Source organism: Carassius auratus, chromosome 26 (genome assembly GCF_003368295.1).
Source record: "Carassius auratus strain Wakin chromosome 26, ASM336829v1, whole genome shotgun sequence".
Taxonomy (NCBI): Eukaryota; Metazoa; Chordata; class Actinopteri; order Cypriniformes; family Cyprinidae; genus Carassius; species Carassius auratus.
The window spans coordinates 20,293,408-20,318,610 of NC_039268.1; the positions used below are offsets into that span (position 1 = coordinate 20,293,408).

At 35.9% G+C, this 25,203-nt stretch overlaps 1 protein-coding gene across 2 annotated transcripts; it reads right to left on the reverse strand.

Moving 5' to 3' along the window:
- Nucleotides 1-7,611: 7,611 nt before the first annotated feature.
- LOC113044619 (uncharacterized) lies at nucleotides 7,612-17,354 on the reverse strand. Of its 2 annotated transcripts, XM_026204753.1 has the most exons (12): nucleotides 17,137-17,354; nucleotides 14,646-14,951; nucleotides 14,078-14,338; nucleotides 12,053-12,100; nucleotides 11,205-11,246; nucleotides 10,476-10,511; nucleotides 10,217-10,318; nucleotides 9,433-9,474; nucleotides 9,290-9,319; nucleotides 8,810-8,857; nucleotides 8,647-8,682; nucleotides 7,612-7,679 (listed from the first exon to the last, which is right to left on the reverse strand). In XM_026204753.1, exons 1-12 carry the CDS (start codon nucleotides 17,201-17,203, stop codon nucleotides 7,636-7,638), a joined length of 1,062 nt encoding a protein of 353 aa, XP_026060538.1. In that variant the 5' UTR covers nucleotides 17,204-17,354; the 3' UTR covers nucleotides 7,612-7,635. The 2 variants fall into 2 exon arrangements, with proteins under 2 accessions (XP_026060538.1, XP_026060539.1); XM_026204754.1 differs by lacking the exon at nucleotides 11,205-11,246 and having other exon boundaries at nucleotides 17,137-17,353.
- Nucleotides 17,355-25,203: the final 7,849 nt, after the last annotated feature.

Consider the following 25,203-nt stretch of genomic DNA (forward strand, 5'->3'; position numbering starts at 1 on the left):
ATATATATATATATATATATATATATATATATATATATATATATAGATATATATATATATATATATATAGATAGATAGATAGATAGATAGATAGATAGATCAGTGATTCCCATCAGATTCCACTCCTGTCCTGCCTTCCGAACCTTGCAATCTCGAAAAACCTGTCTTTCCACCTCGTATATTATACAGTGCATAATCTGTTCAGCATTTTCTTTAACCCCACAGTTTTCACTATTCCTTTCCCACATTAAAAACAAGCCATTCAATCCTGTGTGATCCACTCTGTGTTGTCATTCAATTTCAATTTCAACTTGTCAATTAATTGTAATCTCTTCCTACCTTGTCCTTTCAATTTTTAATACTGGCAGACTTCCTCTCACCATTTCTGCCATATTTCTATACCTTTCTTCTAAGCTACTGCTTTTCCTTCTCCTATACAGAGGAGAACCAGAACTGTTATTTATTTTGTACATAGTTCCTGGCAGCTCTCTTGACCGCATTACAGTTCCATATTTCTTCAAGATTCAAGATTTTTATTCGTCATAGCATATATAACCAGCAGTGAAATGTGAGTCAGGTCCACTCCACGGACAGTGCAATTATTAAAGAAAACAACACAGATGAAAATATACATAAATATGGCTATGTAAGAATTAAATAAAAGTAAACAATAAAAATCTAAGAATAAAATATAAAAAAAGATGTATATTGTAGAATTAAATATAGAACGCAAAATAATGTGCATGAAAGTAAACTGTAGTATTAATTATTAAGATACACAGGAATGTACAAGAGGCAAATGTGCAAACAGGTTGAAAATGTCAGTGTGTCAATGTGAGGTAGTGAATGATGAATATCTTACTGATGAAGTGAATATTAAGTGGAGACATGAAGATGTTAAGAGGCTGGTTTAGAGTTTAGGAGCCTGATGGGCTGGGTGAAGAAACTCCTCTTGAATCTCTTGGTTTTTGCATTCAGGCTACGGAAACGTTTACCAGATGGCAACAAAGTGAAAAGATAGTTACAGGCATCCTTTTTGGCCTGACAAAGATGTCTGAGTTTTGCTGTAAACCGTGGCTTATCATTATTGAATGTAAAATAAGACCAGGTAGGAATGGATATATCCTCACAAAAACTAATATAGGATGTCACAGTCTCTGTGAGTTTGTCCAGATCGGTGGTAGCAGCTTCAAAAACACTCCAATCAGTGAGGTCAAAACAAGATTGTAAATCCTGCTCTGTTTCGTAGGTGCATCTATTCACAGTCTTAACTACAGGTTTAGCAGATTTAAGTTTCTGCTTGTAGGATCAGAGAGACCCAAGGACATTCCCGAGCGGACCGCTGCCACCCCCGAGGTGGTGCCCGATGCTGCTCCGGTGACCGAGGTGGTGTCCGATGCCGAGGCGGTGCTCGTTGCTGTTCCAGAGACCGAGGTGGTGTCCGATGCCGAGACGGTGCCCAATGCTGTTCCAGAGGTTGAGGCGGTGGCCGATGCTGTTCCAGAGACCGAGGTGGTGCCCGATGCCGAGGCGGTACCCGATGCTGTTCTGGAGGCCGAGACCGTGCCCGAAGCCAAGGCACCTCGGGTCTTCACAGACACTCCAGAGTCGAGTCAGTTCCCAGTGGACCCTCCAGAGTCAGGGCTAGTCACCGTTGATCAGGTCCCCGTCGATTTCCCAGAACCTAGTCAGGTCACCGTTGACCATCCAGAGATGGGTCAAGTCACCTCTAACACCCAAGAGTCAAGTAAAACAACAGTTAAACTTCATGAGCAAAGTCAAGTCACCAATGATCTTAATGAGCAAAGGCAAGTCACCAATGATCTTCATGAGCAAAGGCAAGTCACCATTAACCTCCGTGAACCAAGTTAAGTCACAGTTGATCCTCAGGAGCACAGTCAAGTCACCAACGATCTTCATGAACCCAGTCAAGTCACAGTTGATCTTCATGAACCCAGTCAAATCACCACAGATCTACCAGAGCTTCGTCACATCTCAGCCGAACTCCCAGAGCCTCGTCACAACTCAGAGCTCTCGTCCTATCCTGTCACGGCCAGGGAGGCCGTCAATGAGCTGTCATTAATTCCGGTCAGGGCTACGGGGACCATACACCAACTCTCCGTCTGTCCTGTCATGGCCACGGAGGCCAGCTACCATCTCATCACGGCCACGGAGGCCGCTATTAACCTGTTTATGTTCACTGTTTCAGTCCCACCTGACCAGATTTGCTTTCCTGTGCCATCAACTCTACTGTGGTGGTCGTCTGGTCCGCCCTGGTGGGCTTCTGCCCCATCATCTCGGCTGTGGTGGTCCTCTGCTCCACCCTGGTGGGCTCCAGCTCAACCTGCTCCGCTCTGGTGGGCTCCCACGCCACCTGCTCTGCCTTGGTGGACCCCTGTTCCCGAGTTAGGCCCACGGCGGGTCCCTGTTTCCTCTGTCAGGCCAAGGAAGGGCCCTTGTTTCCCATTTCAGGTCCAGGAGAGACTCCTGATCTCCATGTTAGGCCCAGTTCTGCCTGCTCTGCCCCAGGCCTTGACCACTCCACTTCCTCATGGACCTGGCCCTCCGTCCCTCCCCCTGTTCTGCCTCCGCTCCACCGCCCTCCTAGATTGTTTTGAGCGTCTGGAAGCCGCTCCTTTGTGGGGGGGCTATGTCACGATCATTACATGGAGTGCCCATGAACTTTTGTAGAGGGCACTCCAATCAGGACTATTCCACACTCACCACCAGATGTCACTCGGACTCTAGCACCTCTTATCTGTTGCACCACACCCTAACTACATTTCCCATTAGTCTCTGCATCACAATCACCCTGCCACACCTGCACATCATTCCTCAATCAATCTCCTTGCCACACCTGCACCTCATTTACACACACATATAAGCAGCACACTCACTCTCACTCACTGCGAAGTCTTGTTTAGCCAGTCTGACATTTTCGAGTGTATTCCTTGTGTTTCCCTTCTGTACCTGACCTTTGGATTGTTTATACCGACTCTGATTCTCTGCTGCCTGCCCCCAACATCTGCTTGTTCCTGTTATCGATTCTGATTATCCCCACATACCTGACGCCGTTACTGATCATTGCCTGTCTGACCATTCTCATTAAAAGTTCTGCACATGGATCCGAATCTCTCTGTCTCATCATTACAATTACTGTGTAAAATAATAAAATATGTTGTGAAAATAATGATGAAACAAACTGATGTATGTGCACAATTGAAAAATGGATACTTGCGAAGATAAATCGCAGCCTACGTCTGACGAGGTAAATATTTCATTTTAAAAATCAATGTAATACAAATTTTTGTGAAAAATAAGCAATTTGTACATTTACATATTTGGTAAGATAAAAATACATTATGTAGCTGTGTATACACACCATGAGTTCAACTTTCATTTCGTGAACAGTAGGGAACATTACTGTATTTAATCCATTCACCAGACCCAAACATACACAAGTTTCAAATACACTAGCTCAGTTAACATTTATAGTATAGTAATAATAGCAGTGTATATCTTTATGCATTTGAAGTGATATTATAAATGCTGTGAACATATAGAAGGTAATATTTGGATTTCTCCAGTTCACTGCCCTGATGTTTAGCACAAAAGGAAGTATCTTTGAACACACTTGCAAGACCGGAAATCCAAGATGGCAGAGATATGTAACTAGCCCATTCTATTTTTGTCTTAAATTAAAGCAACAGTTGCTCAGTTAGTGTTTCTCTATAGTTCCTTTTATTAAGAAAGAAACGCATAGCAAAAAGGTTTAGCATCAATAATGGAAGAAGCTCATGCTATTTTAATACATTCAGATAGTCTTAAAATACAAAATACATGTGTGCATCTTGCAAACCACAAACAGGAAGTCTACACCCTCTCTTATGGTAAAAGATGAATTTCCATCCTTCAAACGGAGCTCCTCAGGGTCAATGTGATCAGTTATTGGGGCACATTTATATTCTGCTTATAAAAGGTTGGAGGTGACCCCAGAGAACAAGATATATTGTAGGTCTGAAAACTAAACAGCATTTAAAAGATATGCATAGACGGTGCTTGTATTATGAAAAATTAAATTGTAATAAAAAGAAATAAGAATCTTTTACATGTTATACTGTAATTGACACTAGATATACAATAGTGGTAGAAAAAAAGTTTGCATAAAGCAGTGAATATAATACAAGAATATACTAAACAAAATAAAATGAAACTATTTCAACATTAGTCAACTATGAGTGAAGCAAAACTGCACCCTTAACATGAAGACGAAAGTCCAAGGAATGCGGGAGTTTCACATTTGGCTGAAAGAAGCTGAGGCCTTTAAAAATGGGGAAATGTATTAATGTTACAGAGACATTGTTTTGAATGAGTTATAATTTCCAGAATGATATGCACACAAAACACTATAGATATGAAACAAAAAGAAGAATTTTTTTTTACATTTGGATAAAAAAAAAAAAAAAAAAGAATATTTCCGAATTAACACAGTAATTGCACACTTGCACAAACTACAACAACTGACCTAAAATGACATTATGTTTTTCTTAAAATTTGAATTTTGTAATTCATAACCATAAAAGCTTAAAAGTCCTTTCAAATTCTTGCAACAATTTTGATATATTCAAAACACATCAGAAAAGCCTTCAAGGCCAAGAAAACATTTATCAAAGTAACAAAAGGAATAGTTATTGTCTGGAAGTGCAGGTAAGAATGTGTTCAAACCACTTATCTATAATATAGAACAGTGGTTCAAACTATAAATCTTGCACTGTATGCCATTTTTCAGATTTCACATTGCTGGGAATACAAAGTCCACACTTTGCTCATTCAGTAGTTAAAGGTCTAGAAAATAACTATTCTGACCAATATATATAAATATATATTTTTTTTTTCAGTAAAATAGCTTTTCCCAAATCAATTCATGTTATCTAATTTTCACTACAGCACTGTCTATTTACACTGGATGCAAACACAAGTTATTTTGACCAATTCAACCAACCAAAGCCTAATTCACCTTTCTAACACACTTTGTGTGATCACCATTATTGTCTGCACTAAATGCAGTTTGTTGCTATTTCTACTTGGTACAAAAACCACCTACACTGGGCACGTCACATTAAAAGCAAAAAATAAAAAACCTTTATAATTAGTGATACTGTACACACTTTATGCTTCATGTCATCATCACAAAGACTATTTCTGAAACACATGCTTGCACTACTTCTGATAAGAATAGGTTTGCACACAAAACTGTATCAACAGCCTGAAGTCATTGCTGTGTCTTGTATCAACATATGTTATATGTAGTTAACAGTTGTGTTAATAAACAGTTATGAGACCGAGATATATTTAACACCATATTTCATGTCACTCATACTGATCTTTAGCTGTGTTCACACATTTGATTAGTATTATAGTGATCGAGCTGAACACGTTGGATGTGACCGCTTTCAATGCACATATTTTGTTTGTTTCTCTTTCTGGTGGACACCAATGTCATCACAGGGCCAAAAAGGAAGCTGGTACATATCAGTAAGCTTAAGTCAAGATACCACACCAAATCTATATCATCACTAACACAACCAATGCAGATAATACAGATTGTCAAAAACATTGCAAACAAGGCACAGATTAAACTGATTATACACAAACAGTGTGGATAACTAGATAAAAAAGAGAATTCCCACAGTGTGAACAGTACAGCAGTTAAACTGAGGGATGATTTGTGGACACAGGGGAATAATATAGAAAATTTTATAACTAGGCTTTTAAAAAATTATAACTCCACATTCATCCAAAGTTTACCGCTAATGTCTGAGAAAAAAAAAAGAGACTGTTCTTCAAAAGGTGATCCGATGAAAAGTCTTTGTTCTGAAGTTTGTTTCTTGACTAAACCATGCAAAAATTTTAAAGAAGCAGAGCTGTTTTTTTTTCTAGAAAGTAAAATAAGTCATAATTATTTGTATTTGGAGCATCAAAACAGGAACTATCTACTAAACAACAAGCTGACCTGGGGTGCGTTTCCCAAAAGCATCGTTAGCCAACTATGGTCGCAAGATCCGTTGTTACCAACATAGTTCAACGATTCGGTGTTTCCCGAAACCATAGTTCAAACGAACTTTCGGAAACTGCATCGAAAACATGTATCATTGGAACGACAGCTCTTCACCTGTGGTTAGAGACATAGTTCGCTGTTAGTTTGCTGTATCATTGTCATTGATTGCGCCGCACCTGGACTGTGTTCTATTCAGAGTTATCGACCCTATATAAAACACATTTGTAGAGAGTATTCTATTTTATAATTCTGTAAAAACAACAAAACACTCACTTATTTATACATTTTTGTTACTTTATGTGGGCACATTAATTTACTATAAAAATACTGTGATTTGAGTGTTAACATTTAATATAAGTGAAAACCTCTAACACACTGTTTTACCAATATTGTTATATGAGAAATATGTATTTTGGAATATTTTTACAAAGATAACTCACTTGACAAACTCGCAGTTTCTTCGCACAAACAAAACGATGGCTGCATTCCAATTGGCACGATTAATGCTTTCAGGGGGCACTTCGGAGGGAGAATAATTGCAAGGGGCACGCTGCTATATAGTTTCAAACTGAATCTGTAATAATAATAATAAAGGCGGCGAATAAGGTAATAAACTTAAACCACAACTTTAAGTCTTTTAAGTCACAAAGTGGATGGTGAAATTAGGGCATAGGGGTCGATAACTCTGAATAGTACACAGCCAAGGTGTGGCGCAATCAATGACGTCGACACAGCAAACTAATGACGAACTATGCCTTTAAACCACAGGTGAAGAGCTGTCATTCCAACAACACAAGTATGCAATGCAGTTTTCGAATGTTCAATTTAAACTATGGTTTCGGGAAAAACCAGATCGTTAAACTACGTTATTAACGACGGAACTTGCAACCTGTCAGGGTTGGCAAGGGAGGAACTCAAGTGCAGGCAGGAATCGGGTTACACAGAGGATTTATTGTATACAAAAAGGGGAAAAACAAAACCCACGAGGGGGAAAACAAGGGCTAGGGTTGACACTAAATAATTCTACAAAACACAATAAAAAAGGTAAACAAAGACTCTGAACACTAACTACTAACAAACACTCACTGCAAGACAAAAGACTTCTTAGAGGGGTTTCAAGGACAAGATATCTCTGGAGGCTGACAGGTAGGAACACATAAGTTGAACAATCACAGAGTGGAACAATCACAATGAACTGACGCAAGACAGAGCACACTAGGAGATCTAAATAGGGGGAACAATTAAGACACGACAGGTGACACAGATAGGACAATCACGACAAGACTAGGATAACAAGGGGGGCAGGGCAAGGGAACGAGACAACACAAGCACATGGCCCAAAGACAAGGCCATGTGCTTGAACACAAAACACGGGTCTGCCATGATCCTGCCTCAAGACTAGGAAAAATCAAGGACATGAGGGCAGAATCATGACACAACCATAGTTGGCTAACGATGCTTTTGGGAAACGCACCCCTGAGCAGCAAAGAGATTTTCTTGATCTCAATCAAATTACTGGTACTGAAACTAAACATGACATAGTATGAACTTACCTACCACTAAAGTCTCGGGTTAATTCATTTTTCAGTTTCATCCTCGCCATCTTCCTTCAGATGTTGAACTATGAAGTCACAATAAAAGACAAGAGTTTAATTAGACAAATTATACAAGTGTCAATGAACACATGTTCAGAGTAAAGCATTATAAACATCTCAAAACTTATTTCAAAATGAAGCCAGTTTTGAAAGTGAGTGAAAGTGAAAGTGACATTCAGCCAAGTATGGTGACCCATATTCAGAATTTGTGCTCTGCATTTAACCCATCCGAAATGCACACACACAGAGCAGTGAACACACACACACACTGTGAACACACACCCGGAGCAGTGGGCAGCCATTTATGCTGCGGCGCCCGGGGAGCAGTTGGGGGTTCGATGCCTTGCTCAAGGGCACCTAAGTCGTGGTATTGAAGGTGGAGAGAGAACTGTTCATGCACTACCCCCACCCACAATTCCTGCCAGCCCGAGACTAGAACTCACAACCTTTCAATTGGGAGTCCGACGCTCTAACCATTAGGCCACGACTTCCAGTGTCTTTATCATCATTATGATTACGTATTGATATTATACACTTTAAAACAACTTACAGTAGAACTGTAATAACAAAGAGATCAAACCACTTTTAAAAATAACTAGAGTAAAAGTTAAAGATAAGATAAACTAAAAGTCTTTATCTTTGTTAAGGACATGTTTATGAGAAACCAACTATTTATAATCATGTTACTTTGTTTGTCATCTTCTTGTTTCTCCCCCTCACCTTCATAATTAACAAATAACAAACAATTAGACTTACAATGAAATGCAACTCTTTTTGTATTAACGGTTACAAAAAGTTGGGAACTATCTTGTGCCTTGATGCTCAACCAATCATTCTCTAATTTAAACCTGGATTCATTCATTGGTGTAACAGTGTTGCTAATGATTGATCAAATATATGATAGAAAGATGACTTCAACGTACAGTTAGTGTTAGAGTCACTGAGAATATGTTTCAGATTTTTTTTTTTTTTCATCTTTAAGATTATTCTTACCGTTTGGTTCCCCATCAGGCTGTGTATCTCCATTCACTGTGAGAAATGAAGAACAGAGCATTGATCAATTTTATGTACACTGGTACAGAATAAATTAGTGTTAGCATCACTGAGAATATGTCTCATATTTCTAGATTTCTTGTGACAGATTTATTTTTCTTACTGTTTGTTTCTGCTGTTATCACCAAATGCGGAGGCAGACTATAGTCCTCTATTATGAGAAAGAAAGAAGATAGAGTTCATCAATTTGCTGTACAGTGGTATAAAATAAATTACTACTAATAAAATTACAAAATGTAATGGCCTAAAAAAAAACAAAAAACAAAACATGAAAAGCATGTAATGTTTGAAATCTCTCACTTTGCTCATTTTATGTCACTATTACAGTAGAAAGTGTAAAAATGTTTAATACATTGAATTTCAGAATAGTACGTATGGTACTTTAAGTTTTGTAAAGAAATCTTGCACAGCACAGAACAGAAAATAACAAACAATCTTTCAGAAGAAATTATGAACATGTTCAAGATAACTAGGTCTGGTTAGACAAAATTAACATTTAGCATCTAATTTGAAAGCATGCTTGAATAATATTTTAAAATGCTTTGAGGGAAAAAGATAAAAACATGAATGAAAAACGACATACTATTCTTTCCATCCAGCCGTTTCAGAATCGCTGAAGGGAGAAACAATGGTATAAGTAATTGAATGTTAACTGTATTAGTTTTATCAAGTATTTCACATAAAGGTGACTGAAGGCAATCACTCCAAAAACAAACATAAACGTACCTCCTATGCATGGTGTGTCTTTAAAATTGTCGTGAACAATTTCTGTTGTAGAATAAAAAAAAAGAAAAAAAATTACAAATCAACTAAAAAATACAAAACATACATTTGAGTATCCAACACCAAGAACTAATAAAATTCCACAAGAAGAATGAAATTAGTTTCCTAAAATGTAAAATAAACATTCAACACTCTGTGCTCATCTACATTTTCCTGCATTAACACCACTAGAAGTATATATATAAATTTGTATCTGCCTTCAAAATACACTTTCACAGTAATCATTAATCATACAGAAATACAGTAGCGGCCAAAAGTGGTGTCCAGAGGGAACATTCACACTATTTGATTTAAATGACAAGTTTAATTAAACACTTGAAATGTGAGGAAAACATTGGTTAAGGTATTTAACTGACAAAACTATTTGGCAAAAAATGCATACTACAGCTTATCGTAGATATATGCATTTTATTTTACTATGGACAAAACAAAAATGCATAGAAAAAAAAAACATTTACAGAACAGGGAGCACATACAATAATTTTACACATCCCAAGCACAACTACACAATACACTTAGAAAATCTACATCAACATAACATTAATATGTTTGATTAAATGGTGAAGATATAATTTTTCCTATGCTGGACATCACTTTTGGCCACTGCTGTACACTACTACTGTCTACACTGGGTACAAGTTTATAGACAGTATTTTAAACTCCTTAAAAAACATGATAAGAGCAAGAAACACATTTCTTAAAGAAGATAACACAATAGGAAACTTACTATGAAACGTTGGCCAGAACTTATACATGATAACAAAAACAATAATGGGGGCCAGTATCAAGATTAGGATCTTGACGGAAACTATCCACAAAGATCCACCGTCTGAAAGAAAAGCACATAAGGTATAAAAAATAATATATATCTTATAATATACAGCTTGCACAACTGATTCATGTTACACTCGTAATGCCTTGATGCTCAACTAGCCATTCTCTAATTCAAACCTGGATTAATTCATTTTCAGACCTTTTTTTCTTACCGTTTCTTTTTGCTGCTCCCTTCTCAAGCTGTGTATCTTCATTTATTATGAGGAAAGAAGAAGATAGAGTTCATCAATTTCATGTACACCGCTACAGAATAAAATACTACTAATAAAATTACAAAATGTAATGGCCAAAAAAAAAGTGAAAAGCAATAAATGTTTGAAATTTGGGATGTGCGATATGACAATTTATGATCGTGGTTCTATCAGCTGCAGAACGCAATGCCACATGAATTCATTCACAACAGTGTTAACTCTGGAGTTACAGGTGTAAAAGTTAATTTATCTCAGTAATTCAACTCAGATTGTGAAACTCATGTTTTAAATAAATACAGGGGAACAAAACAAACGGCAATGACTATCAAGATTAGGATGAGCACGATGAGAGCTATCCACCAAGGTACACTCTCTGAAGAAAAAGAAAATAAGGTATAACTACTGATTCATAACCCGCTCTTAATGGTGCATTCACGCCAGATGCGTATGAAGTAAGTGATTTACATGTTTAGTCAATGCAAAGACGTGAATAGACATCCTGCGGAACGAAATCCGTGATTCGCTTGAAAGATCTGAATTTCAGAAGGCCTACCCGAGTGAAGACTGCTCTCGTAACATGATCACTGAGCTCCCGCTGATCACGTGGAGATGATCGTCTCCGAAATCGGCGAATATGAATATGAATATGTTTCAGATATTTCTAGATATTATGACATTTATTTTTCTTACCATTTTGTTTTGCTTCTCCCTCCTCAAGCTGTTTATCTTCATCTTCATTTTCATTATGAGAAAGGAAGAAGATAGAATTAATCAATTTCATATACACTGCTACAGAATAAATAACTAATAAAAATGACAAAATGTAATGGCCTTGAAAAAAGTGAAAAGCAATTAATCTTTGAAATTAGGGATGTGCGACATGACGATTTTTGATTTTGGATGATATAAATGTCTCCACGATCTGCTTTTGAAGAAATATCGTTGTGTCGTGCTACAGCACACATTCTATCAGCTGCAGTTCTGGCACCTCTGTCATTTACTGTACAACACCACATGAATTCACAGCAGTATTAACTCAGCGCTGGAGTTACAGGTGCATCTCAATAAATTAGAATGTTGTGTAAAAGTTAATTTCTCTCAGTAATTCAACTCAAATTGTGAAACTTGTGTATGAACTAAATACAGGGAAACAAAACAAACGGCAATGACTATCAAGATTAGGATGAGCACGATGAGAGCTATCCACCAAGGTACACTCTCTGAAGAAAAAGAAAATAAGTTATAAAAACTGATTCATAATGCACTCTTAATGGTGCATTCATGCCAGATGCGTATGAAGTGTTAAGCGCAAGTGATTTACATGTTTAGTCAATGCAAAGACGTGAATAGACATCCTGCGAAAATCCATGATTCGCTTGAAAGATCTGAATTTCAGAAGGCCTACCCGAGTGAAGACTGCTCTCGTAACATGATCACTGAGCTCCCGCTGATCACGTGGAGATGATCGTCTCCGAAATCGGCGAATATGAATATGTTTCAGATATTTCTAGATATTTTGTGACATTTATTTTTCTTACCATTTTGTTTTGCTTCTCCCTCCTCAAGCTGTTTATCTTCATCTTTATCTTCATTATGAGAAAGGAAGAAGATAGAATTAATCAATTTCATATACACTGCTACAGAATAAATAACTAATAAAAATTACAAAATGTAATGGCCTAGAAAAAAAGTGTAAAGCAATTAATCTTTGAAATTAGGGATGTGCGACATGACGATTTTTGATTTTGGATGATATAAATGTCTCCACGATCTGCTTTTGAAGAAATATCGTTGTGTCGTGCTACAGCACACATTCTATCAGCTGCAGTTCTGGCACCTCTGTCATTTACTGTACAACACCACATGAACTCACAGCAGTATTAACTCAGCGCTGGAGTTACAGGTGCATCTCAATAAATTAGAATGTTGTGTAAAAGTTAATTTCTCTCAGTAATTCAACTCAAATTGTGAAACTTGTGTATGAACTAAATACAGGGAAACAAAACAAACGGCAATGACTATCAAGATTAGGATGAGCACGACGAGGACTATCCACCAAGGTACACTCTCTGAAGAAAAATAAAATAAGGTATAAACATAATACATAACTCATAATATACAACTTGCACAGCTGATTCATAATCCACTCTTAATGATCGGATAACAATATCCTGGTCAAAACTATCAGCAATCACAGAAACCAAATTGTATGATATAAACTCTTTCATTGTGACTTGATACAAAGTCCAAATGGCCCAAAATATTTTATGTTGGTAACACTTTAGAATAGGTAACACCTATTAGTTTCTTATTAGCATGCATATTAATATAATATTAGCCATGTATTAGTGCAATACCTAAACCTAACAACTACCAACTATTAATAAGCAGCAAATTAATAATTTATTGAGAGTTAATAGTTAACAAGTGTTACCTATTCTAAAGGGTTAATGCCATTTGCTCTCTACTCTGCTAAACAACCAGCAGATGTGCAGTAATGGTTTTCTTGACAAAGTTACCACTGTATGACTGTGATAGTTGATATTTTCTGATGAAGGGCAACATACTGTATTAAAAAACGCCTGACAAATTGCAAATGCTCTCTCTCTGACACACACTTTGAAAACTGGGGTGTCATTACATGATATAAATTGCTCCTATTGCAACAAGAACTGATTATATTTGGTCGTCTGGTTTGGAAATACTGAATAGCTGAAAATCTGTACAAACTGATTCACAGATTATCCATTAACATAAATTGGATGAACTTACAGTCAAATATAATGTATAAAATGAAAGAGGATAGATGATCCAAGTACATAACATTATTCAACATTTTTGAACAGTAAGATTATTAGTATTTTTAAAGACGTATCTTCTGCTCAACAAGCTTGCATTTATTGGATCCAAAGTACAGCAAAAAGTAAAACAGTAAAATTATGAAATATTTTTACTATTTAAAATCATTGTTTTCTATTATATTATATCTGTTAAACTGTAATTTATTTCTGTGACGCACAGCTGTATTTTCAGCATCATTCAGTGTCACGCGATCTTCAGAAATAATTCTGATATAATGATTTTCTGCTCAAGAAAAATTTATTATAAATTACAAATAAATATAAATTATATAATAACTTTACAATTTACATAAATTATTTCTTTTATTTAGCAAGGATGCTTTAAATTGATCAAAAGTGATACATATTTTTTGTAATAATGTTACAAAAGCTTTCTATTTCAGATAAATGCTGTTCTTCTGAACTTTCTATTCATTAAACAAACGTGAAAAAAGTCTACTCTAATAATAATAATAATAAATGTTTTTTTGAGCAGGAAATCAGAATATTAGAATGATTTATGAAGGATCACGAGACAATAGATGTAATATTTACTAAATTGAAAAACAAAAGTAATTTGCTTTGATATATATTGTTGAATTTTATCCCATTTACATACAGATCATTTTAAGTGTGAGATGTCAAAAAACTTCCAAACACAATACAGCTTCTCTGGACCACCTCAACATAAACACTTATCTGATATTAATAAATGATGCTTACCTTCAAACAGATCTCTCTCATAGACCGGATCACTGGTGCGCTCACTCACTGCATTCTCGAGTGTGCATGTGTAGAAGAAATCTGGATTTCCTTGTTTTTCAACTGTGATAAGTTCTCCATTCGGATAGTGGGGTGAACCCTGCAGTGTGCCTCCAGTAGAATTCTTCCAGATGATCGTTTCACTGTACTCACATATTAAATACACTGCATCAGGGTTAACTTCATTCTTCTCTATTTTTATCACAGGTTTGGGGACCGGTGCTGTGAAAGAAACAAAGAAAAAAACATTAAATTCCAGTCCACAGAAAAAAAACAAAAAAAAAAACAAACAAACAAGAAATGTACAACTAGAAGAAAAACAACTACACTAACTTTAAAAATGTCTTGTTAGAGTACAGTATGATTGCACCATATAATAATTATGTGATACTAACACAAACTATCACTTACAAATGTCTATATTGTTTATTTGGAGGTCAATGTATTGTGATATTAAAATCACACACACTATCTGTGTTAATCAGTATTAATGCATCAGTGTAAAGCTTTTAAAAGTATATCCACTTACGCAAAACTTCCAACATGAATTTTTGCTCCTGTTCTTTACTGTTGATGTCAATGGTGTAAAGTCCACTATGTTCAACAGTTAAGTTAGTTATAGTGATTTCTCCAGTTGTTTCATTAAGAGTTGTGATGTCTCTGAATCTCAGATTCGGGGCAGAAACACCATCATCAACTTCATCCCATTCAATCGCTTTTACAACAGATGCACCGTTTCTCTGTTTCCATATAATGCTGCTGACAAGAGGATCTATTCTGGTTGCACCAAAAGACACTGAACGACCGACTTCACCATAAACTTTCTCTTCTTCAACTAGTTTGACAAATGAAAGAGTATATTAGTCAACATTCAACAAGCACATTTCTGAATAATAGTTACTAATAAAGCACGTCAACCAAAAGTACCTGATAATGTACTATATTCAGACACAATATGTCCAAAGACTACAGAATACCCTTAAAGGGACTTTTATTTGTCATATACATACCACAAAAATATAAACAAAACACATATTTATGAGTGTTATCATCATCTAATAATAAAATAACAGAGGCATAAACATCTGAACTATAATGTTACACCCGTTTTGTTGCGGTGTAGGCCTCGGCCTGCTGCTAATAACTAGAAGCTACACAAAACAAGGCCACGACAAAGACTGTTCTAACAATCCTGTAATAGCTATTAGCTAATAAATATTTTAGTTTACTCGACATACTGATATATATATATATATATATTTTTTTTTTTTTTTTGATACTTGCCGATGCCTAGTACCAATATCAATATTTTTATTGCATTTCTATTTTTTTTTTAAATATTGGGTACAGAAACCAAAATAGTATTTTTAATGTTAGCTGATTAACTTAATTTATTAAATAGACAGTCAAAAAAGAAACCTTCAAGACTTCACATTATCACAGTTTATTCTCTATAGTTTAGAATATAACTCATAGTTTAACTGTATCAGAACAAATTCATCTTGATAATGTTAGAAAACTTTTATAAAAATGTATTTAATGGATTACAATCAACCAAAAATTATTTAGACAGCTGTATGACAGTATTTACACAACTATCAATACTTAGTCGGGCAACTCTTATCCTTAATGACAGCCCGGTCTCCTGGGCATGCTCTCAACTTTGAATCTTCAAATTTGTATTGGTTTTACTAGTAGTATACTATTTGAAGAATTTTGAGGTATAATTTGTCACAGTTTACTTTATTTTGTTATCCTCACATACATAAATGAACTATAGTGTCCTGCACCCACTAGTAAAAAACAAATGTATTTCTGGTCTCTGAATAATTTTGGTTTGACTATATATCCTCCTGTTATTTTCACACTTAATTATTTCCATTAAAATATATTTTATAAGTTCGTGTTACTTTCTTTGTTCATGTTTTTGCTCTATGGTTATATATATATTTCTTTTTTTTTTTTTTTTTTTCTGAATCGTGCTATGATTTATATTCCAAACCACTCATACAATTCAGAAACACTTAAGTAAACAGAACACGCGCAATAATAATAATAATAATAAGTAGTAACTATTAACACCAGTCAGTCAAGCTTTATAACAATTAAGAATGATTTAAGAAAATAACTTAGTAATTAGTAATTAGAAGTAAACTTGATAACCATGTGTGAATGCATTTTAGTCATTTTAACTGAGCATTTTAAAATAAAAAAATAGAATAAAATAAAATAAAAATATTAATAAGATAATAATGATACGAATTCTAATAATAAGAAATATAAAACACAATAAGGATTACTAAGGATTACTGAGCTGCTGGATTCATGAATATTAATCATTTTGTGCGTTCCTTCGAACTGATTTGCTAAAATCAAAATAGGGTCTAGAGGCAGCCAATGAGATTGCCGTTTGCACATGAAGCCCACCCACTACCGGAAAACGCGGCTGTTCTTAAAAGCTGAAGACTTCCGTAGGATCACCGTTATTTTTCCATTATTTTGATTCTCTCTCTGTCTCTGAGAGAAAGCTACGGCGATTTGTTTGCTACACACTAGAGTTTACAGTCCATTAAATACAGGTGCATTTACGCATTCATTGAGATGAACTGAGAAATATCACAGATCTTCTGACAGAGAGTTGAGATCTCTGAAGCGCTCTGTCAGAGAGTGTTTGCGAGTGAAAATATAGCTGTGCTAAACTTATACTTAGCCTCCATTTATTATATTTCATAATATAACATGATTATGAGAATGTATTAGCCATTGGCTAATATTAGACATCATTTAGTCGCATATGCGAGTGATTTACTCGCAATGTTTGAAAAAATAAAAATAAAAAAAATAATTGTAGAGGATTGCGTAGATATAATTATATTCAACCGCAGTCATTTTGCAGTTGTAAATTATACACACTATTATAATATATTTTAAAACTAAACGGCTTTGAACTAACTTCAGCTAATAGCGGCCGCCGCCCTTTCATGGAGAAACAGTTATACCGAGATATCGAGTAACTTTACCAGAAGCAGCTCCGATGGTGATAAACAAAGCGCAGATGACGGTCGTGGAGTATTTCAGAGGATACATTATTCATACAAACTGCACTTTCATGCGTCTTTCTTCTAGAATTTATATTAAATATTCGAGGAACACGCATCAGAGGCACAGATAATACATAGAGGATGTATTATTTGAGACAAAACCGAAAGTAACTTAGGGGTCCCCTGGGAACAGCTTCAGCTGAAGCTCAGGGGTTCGCTGCCATCTCGTGCCTGGTCGATGTCAGCACATGCACTACCGGTCAAAAGTTGGGGATCAAGAACGATTTTTAAGGTTTTATTATTTTATTTTATTATTATTTATTTATTTATTTACAGGAGTTTCTTATGGTCTTCGAGGCTGCCTGTATTTGATCAAAAATACAGGGAAAATGTTATATTGTGAAATTTTATTATGATGTAAAATAACGTTTTTCTTTTTTAATATACATTAAAATGTAATGTATTCCTGTGAAGCAAAGCTGACTTTTCAGCATCATTACTCAGTCTTCTGTTTCACATGACCCTTCAGAAATCATTGTAATAAGCTGATTTATTATATAGTGCTGGATTCTGTTGTGCTGCTTAATACTTGTTTTGAACTTGGATTTTTTTCATGAATAAAAAGAAGAGCAATATACAGTTCAAAAGTTTGGGGTAAGTAAATGTTTATTTATTTTTTTTTTTTTTGAAAGGAATTACTACATCAGCAAGGATATGTTAAATTGTTAAGAAGTGATAGCAAATATTTATAATGTTAGAAAATATTTTTATTTGAATAAATTCAGTAAATAAATTAACTTTTTATTAATCAAAGAAAAAAAAGTATTGCAGTTTCATTAAAAATAAAAATAAAAATAAAATATGGCAGAACAACTGTTGCTAACATTGATCATTCTAATATGTTATGTCCCATGGACTTATTATTTCACGCTGTGATATGTGCCTATGTGTTTTGTTTTGTTTTTTCTTTCCCGCTGTGAGTCTCTCTTCTCCTCACTCCAGGTTCTGGCTGCTAATTACCTGGGAAGGCAGATTGGTTCTTCTCTGGGTGTTGCATTCTTAATGTAAACAGGGAAACGTCACTATCCTGTAGGAGTTTTGTAATAGAGGATGTAAATTCTGCTTTGCATCACAGAAATAAATTATATTTTTAAGGATATTAAAAAAGAAACCATTATTTTATCTTCTAATAACATTTTGCAAGATGATCAAATAAATGCAGCCTTGATGAGCAAAAGTGACTTCTTTAGTAAACATTACAACTCATTGTTATTGCACCAAAGTTATCTGTCAACACAAAGAGATGGCATTTCATCCAGCCTTTACAGAGCTCACGCAGGTATGATGCAGACTGGAAGGAAAGTTTATTTTGGTGTAATCCAAAAGATATCCTTATATGTATTAAATATATTCTCAGTAGCTGCACTGAATGTATCATTATTATTGCATTTGTTTCTAATTCAGTGTTTGCATTCAGTCTTATTTTGTAGGGCCACTGCCAGATCCCTCTGTGACTTCTGATTACACCCAAGCCATTAATTCTTACCAGAATTACAAGCATGTCTCTCAGTGAATCCAGTTTTGGACTAGGACCACGTGGGTGTTTGCTGTCCTATCAATGTCCTCCTGCCACATCTTTAGAAATTACAAAACACCCTCATGCACCTGCACTTTTCCAGACTTGCCTCTTTCCTCGTTTGGAAAACAACCTCCTGTGTTCCAAGCCTTCGTCAAAAACTTCACCTTGATTCTGTAGAACTCACATATGATTTGGCAACATAAATCAAGTATGAAAATAACTGGTGGAAGGAAACACTTATTCTTCAGCGTTATGCTGAGGTCAACCAGGTCAATGTCCTGCCTTGCGGCTTCGTAGTGTGCAGTGACGTGCCACATCTGAGATCAAGCCTGATCAAGCCTTTCTGCTTCTGGAAGACCTGGCACACCTCACCTTAATGTCACCTGAATGTCAGATGTGGGGGAGAGGAGGGTTGCAGGAGGTGTGAATGGTGTGAGTGGTGGTGAGGAGAGGTGTTCAGGGCGTGTTGAGTGTTTTTTTCAAACCTGCAGTAAAACTCTTTCAGATTGTCTGCCAGTTGTTGATTCTCCACATTGCTGGTGGATGAAGGTAGCTGGCCCACCTGAAGGACATTACTGGACTCTTACTGGATCCTCTTCAGTTTGCCCAGTTTGCCTCTTCAGGTTAAAGAGCTGGCTGTCTGGTGCAGTCTCAACAATCTGGAGCTCAGCACGCTTAACACATTGGAGATGATGCTGAACTTCAGGAGAAACCCCTCTGCAATTAATAATCAGCAAATTAGGACTTATTAAGGAAAAGGTCCTAGTTAATAGAGAATAAGTGTTCCCTATTCTAAAGTGTTACCAAAAAAAAAATTAGAAAAAAAGATTTTACACTGTTGATAAAATAATAAATATAAAATAGTGATAATATACAATATAACAACACATTACATAAAAAATAAAACTATGACAACATCAATGAGCTATGAGTGAATCAAACCGCACACTTAATAAGGCAAAAGACCAAGCATTGTGGGAGTTTCTCATTTGGCTCTTAAAAGTTGAGGCCTTGAAAATGTGGGGTAATTGGTTATCAATCCAGTGATATGGCTGTGAATGTGCTTAAAACAGCAGAATAAGATGATAAAAACCTGAATATTTCTGAATCAACACAGATGACATTTGTACAAACTACTACAAATGACCTGAAATGATATTTTGCAGTTTTTCTTTGAATGACAGTATTATAATTCATAAGAAAACAAATGAATAACGTTTTTTCAACGTAGCAAAAACTTTATTGTTATAGTCTCGAAGCACAAGTAAGAATTTCAAAACATGAGCCATGATCAAGGATTAGGACAGGATGCCATTATTTTTTCAGATTTCACATTAAATAGTAATATTAATATTAATATTAATAATAATAAAATACTCTGCTGGGAATTCAATTAAACCATGCCAGCATTTTATTTCTCTGTAGTTAAGGACAGGTTCCAAACAGTAATACACTTATTTGGATGGCCCATTTTACATTCATTTGTGCCATTTCTAACAGCAGAACAAATGATATGCGACAATGGACACTACCAATTAAGACAAAGTGCAAGTGTAAATAGCTGGTGCATTCTATATAATGGCAACATCTTGGAAAAAATACAATTGATTGATACAATTGATACAAAGTCCAAGGGATTTGCACATGACAATGTGGTCAGTTAGATTTGGGTGGGGGAACAATCCCCCGAAGTGTGAACACTGTAGCAAATAAACTGAAGGCTAATTCATGAAAATATACAAACAATTTTAAAATCTTTAAAACTAGCCATATTTCAGTCCCTTCAGAAAAACACAGATTTTTTTTGTGATTGTTGCGGGCAAAAATCCTTGATTTTGTGGCACGTTTTCTTAAAAAATGCGATGGAATATGCTGGATATTTTTGCAATTTTATGCGAAGAAATTGCGTGAACTTGCAAAAACTGCGGTTTGATGAAAAAGAGAAAAAAAGATGATTCTCCCAACACATTTTTCTCACTAGGCTACTACCTTAATGTAAAGAGTAATTTCTTATTACTACACAGAATATTTAAGTTGCAATCTCTTACTGCAACGTAAAGTATTTTACATACTACTAATATAATTTCAACTGTAAGTTTTTGATATTGTTCTGTAACAAAAAAGTGCAATCTTACAACTGTAAAGTTGCATCAACTTCTGAATGAAACTACAACAGTGTTAGTAGCCTAGTGAGAAAGGGGTGTTGGGGGAATCACCTTTTTTTTCTCAATTTCATCAAACCGCAGTTTTCGCAAGTTCAAAATCGGGAAACTGCTTCGCGCATTCTTTTGCGCTTATTTTTGTTGGCAAATAAGAATGATTTGCGCGCTTCAAGTTTCACCCTGGTTTCACCGCGGGGTTTGCAGATGATGTTCACGTCACGTAATTACGTCCCTTCATAAGGTTCCCATGGCAATAGGGGGAAAATTGCGCTTTACTTGTGTGAAGTAAACGCAACATTTTTCAACTTTCTGCTACTATATAATTGAGTTTTTTGCAACGAAAATACAGGGATTATGAAATCATGCTAGCCCCGCATATTTTGTTTTCTTAAATCGACAATTTATGCGGCAAAAGAGCGGCGTATTTGAAAAAAATGTGACCCCGCATAAATATGCGGCCTTTGGCTGGTTATGCATTAAATCAGGCGATCGCATAATCACGTTTTTCTGGAGGGACTGATATTTAAGCAATTTAATAATTGGTAGTTCCTAGGTTAGCAAAGTCCACTAAAGGAGGCAGAGATTTTTCACCTTATGCTCCCAAACTCTGGAATAGACTTCCTGATAATGTTCATGGTTCAGACACACTCTCTCTGTTTAAAACATCTCTTTTGCCAAGCATTCAAGTAATAAATCTCATAATTTGTGACTGAAGTTGTATCAGATCAAATCCGCATTATTATTCTTTAGATTAGGTTAAACTAATTCATTTTACGGAACTGCAACTACGCCAATTATGTCTTTGTTGGTTTCTATGTTTTGCCATGGACTTTACATCCTGTGGTAACTAGGATTTACACAAGCTCCAGTCTGGATCCAGAACACCTGAGAAGAGATGATGCTGACCCCTCAGAGGACCCCAGATGAAGCTAACCCTGAAACAACATACAGAACTAACAAATATTGCTACAAGTGTGATTACTTTAATTACGTTAATAGTGTTCATTGTCTGGCTGACTACGTCTTGTATTAATTTTTCTGAAAATTGCTGTCATATGCACATAAACTGACAGTCACCACTGATAAGCTACTACTAAATATTGTAGAAACTTAATTTAAAGTTGCTTTGCAATGATTTGTATCGTAAAAAGCGCTACACAAATAAACTTGAATTGAATGTAATTGAATGTGCAATTATCTTACCATCACCGATTTTGACTGTGTCGCATCTGAAATATTGTTCTTTTAGACATTTTCCATGTCTGTAATCAGAACCGTACTGACTATAAAAAGCACAAATATGAACAAACAAGAGTCAAGGACTGGTATTCAATTAGAATGCTCTGCATTTTCTGAACATTTTGTTGTTGTTTTTGACAAAGTATTATTAAGTCTTTTTATTCCCATTTTCTTTTTCATTATAATAAATGTGAAAAATTATTCACTTTAAAGAGAATGCAGCAGGACTGAAATTGACAGTCCACTATAAATATAACTTAAAGGGGGGGTGAAATGCTATTTCATGCATACTGAGTTTTTTACACTGTTAAAGAGTTGGATTCCCATGCTAAACATGGACAAAGTTTAAAAAATTAAGTTGTACGTTTGAAGGAGTATTTCTGTTCCAAAAATACTCCTTCCGGTGTGTCACAAGTTTCGGAAAGTTTTTTTCGAGTATGGCTCTGTGTGACGTTAGATGGAGTGGAATTTCCTTATATGGGTCCTGAGGCACTTCTGCCGGAAGAGCGCGCGCTCCCGTATAGCAGAGCACTGAGAGCACAACAGACTTCACTGATCAGAGCGAGAGCGTCGCCAAATGTCACAAAAGAAGTGTGTTTTTGGTTGCCAGGGCAAGACAACCCTGCACAGATTACCAAAGAAAAAACAGCATTACAACGAAGTTGTGCAAGTGTTTTTGTTTGTTCCCTGCATTTCTAAAATGCTTGTTTTACAAACAAGGCCCAGTTTGACGACGGATTTGCGTATCGTTTATTTCTTAAGGATGATGCAATCCCAACGAAAAAGGGTCACGATTGTGTGTTGGAACCACAGGCGGTGAGTAAAACTGCTTAAAATATCTCTGCCTCCTTGTTAGTGCGTCCGCCCACCATCGGAGACCTGGGTTCGAGCCCCGCTCGGAGCGAGTCGTTGCTTCTGCTGCTCTCATTAGGTTTCAGCCTTCACAGCTGTCACAGCTTCCAAACGCTCTCAACGCAAAAGCTTACTCGCGCTTGTGATTCTTTAGCTCCGCCCACACGTCACACCTCCAGGTGCTCATGTTTTTCCGGGAAAAATCGGTACAGACTATCTTTCTCTTATGAATATAATAAAACTAAATACTTTTTGGAGTTATGAAGGATGCAGTACTACTCTATAGGTACTCAAGATTAACAGGATATTGAGTGAAAATGAGCATTTCACCCCCCCCCCCCCCCTTTAAGTTAAAATGGTAAGTCTTCATCTTTGTAAAGGACTATTAATGTAATTATTTAGTTTTTTATTTTCCTACCGGGGATGACTGCACCTTCTTTTTTCTTATCACCTTTATAATAAACTAAATAATAAACAATTACCCATACAATGAATTTAAACTTTTATATATTATGTTGACAGTCATTTGTCAACATATCATCATCATAATGTGATAAAATCATTCACTTTAATAGAGCATGCAGCAGAATTATGAAAATAATGAAATGCAACTTTTTATATTATACTGACAGTCATAAAAAGTTATAATTGAAGTGTGTTGCTTAACTATCCACAATTCTGTAATTTAAACCACCTGGATATCGGTGTAGCAGATACTGTTTATTTAGTGATGATTTATGGGAGAATAATGTTTTTCAAAGTAGCTTGAGGAGAAAACGTAATCACATTAGCTTTACTGAGAACATACCATAGATATTTTAAATATTTGACAAATAGATGACAAATTATTACATCTTATGTTTAGGATTATTACATGCTTACCTTTGGACGTTACATTATACTTCTTTCCTTGAGTGTCATTTGTGAAAAAGAAAGAAGATCCAGGAGTTACACAGACATACAGAGCAGAGTAAGCTACTGCTGAATTCCTTAAAGGGGTCATATGATGCTATTTCAATTTTCCTTTCTCTTTGGAGTGTGACAAGCTCTTGGTGCATAAGGAAGATCTGTGAAGTTGCAAAGGCTAAAGTCTCAAATCAAAGGTGATATTCTTTATAAAAGACTTGTCCACACCCCCCTAAAATTCCTCGTTCTAACATGCCCCCACATCTCTACGTCATTATGTGGGAAGATTTGCATAACACCGCCCAAATGTTCACACAAAGAAAGAATGCATAACTTTTATATTGAGTTTTGAGAAGTGTAGAGTATTGCTTGTTGTTTGTTGTTTCTCTGATCACATGCAGACATGGTTTTGTGTTTACACAGCGTGATATGCAATGCATAACAACACAGTATAATTCATTATAATCACTAATTAACTGCACTTGCAAGTGAATCTCAAATAATCTTGTGGGATAATTAAATGTATTCTAAATAAACTACAAACATAAAAATATTTATTTTGTCCTCACATTCTTTCTTGTAACTCTTCCCTCTCAGTCGCACACTTGACTGAAAGGCTCATTATGCAGCTCATTATGCAGGTCTTTGTCTTTTCAGGTGTAAATCACAAAAATATTCATGATAGCTGATGCCTACTTGCATATGAGTTTTACAAACAAAGGGCCCTATAATACACCTGGCACAATGTGACACAAGGCACAGCACAAGTGTGTTTGCCAGTTTAAGTCCGGCGCCGATCGCATTTTCGCGTCCAGCACCATGTCGTTTAATTATCAAATGCATTTGCGCTCATTTATGCGGCCGTAGTCGTGCTGGTCTAAAAAAAGAGGTGTGTTCAGGCACATTGCTGGCACAATGCTATTTTAAGGAGCTGAAAATAGACTGCGCCATAGACCAACTCAAACCTGGTCTATAGTCTGGCACAATGTTTTTTCTTTGCTATTTAAAGAGCATACACGCTGCTTATTAAAGGGGGGGTGAAATGCTATTTCATGCATACTGAGTTTTTTACACTGTTAAAGAGTTGGATTCCCATGCTAAACATGGACAAAGTTTCAAAAATTAAGTTGTACGTTTGAAGGAGTATTTCTGTTCCAAAAATACTCCTTCCGGTTTGTCACAAGTTTCGGAAAGTTTTTTCAGAGTATGGCTCTGTGTAACGTTAGATGGAGCGGAATTTCCTTATATGTGTCCTGAGGCACTTCTGCAGGAAGAGTGCGCGCTCCCGTATAGCAGAGCACTGAGAGC

What these genes read in the sequence shown, in the direction of transcription:
- LOC113044619 (XM_026204753.1), bottom strand. Translation starts at nt 17,203, where the DNA reads ATGTATCCTCTGAAATACTCCACGACCGTCATCTGCGCTTTGTTTATC. An exon ending in GTTCTGGCCAACGTTTCATA is followed by an intron (nt 9,475 to 10,216) that starts GTAAGTTTCCTA and finishes ATTCTACAACAG; the next exon opens with AAATTGTTCACGACAATTTT. An exon ending in GCCTGATGGGGAACCAAACG is followed by an intron (nt 7,680 to 8,646) that starts GTAAGAATAATC and finishes GTGACTTCATAG; the next exon opens with TTCAACATCTGAAGGAAGAT.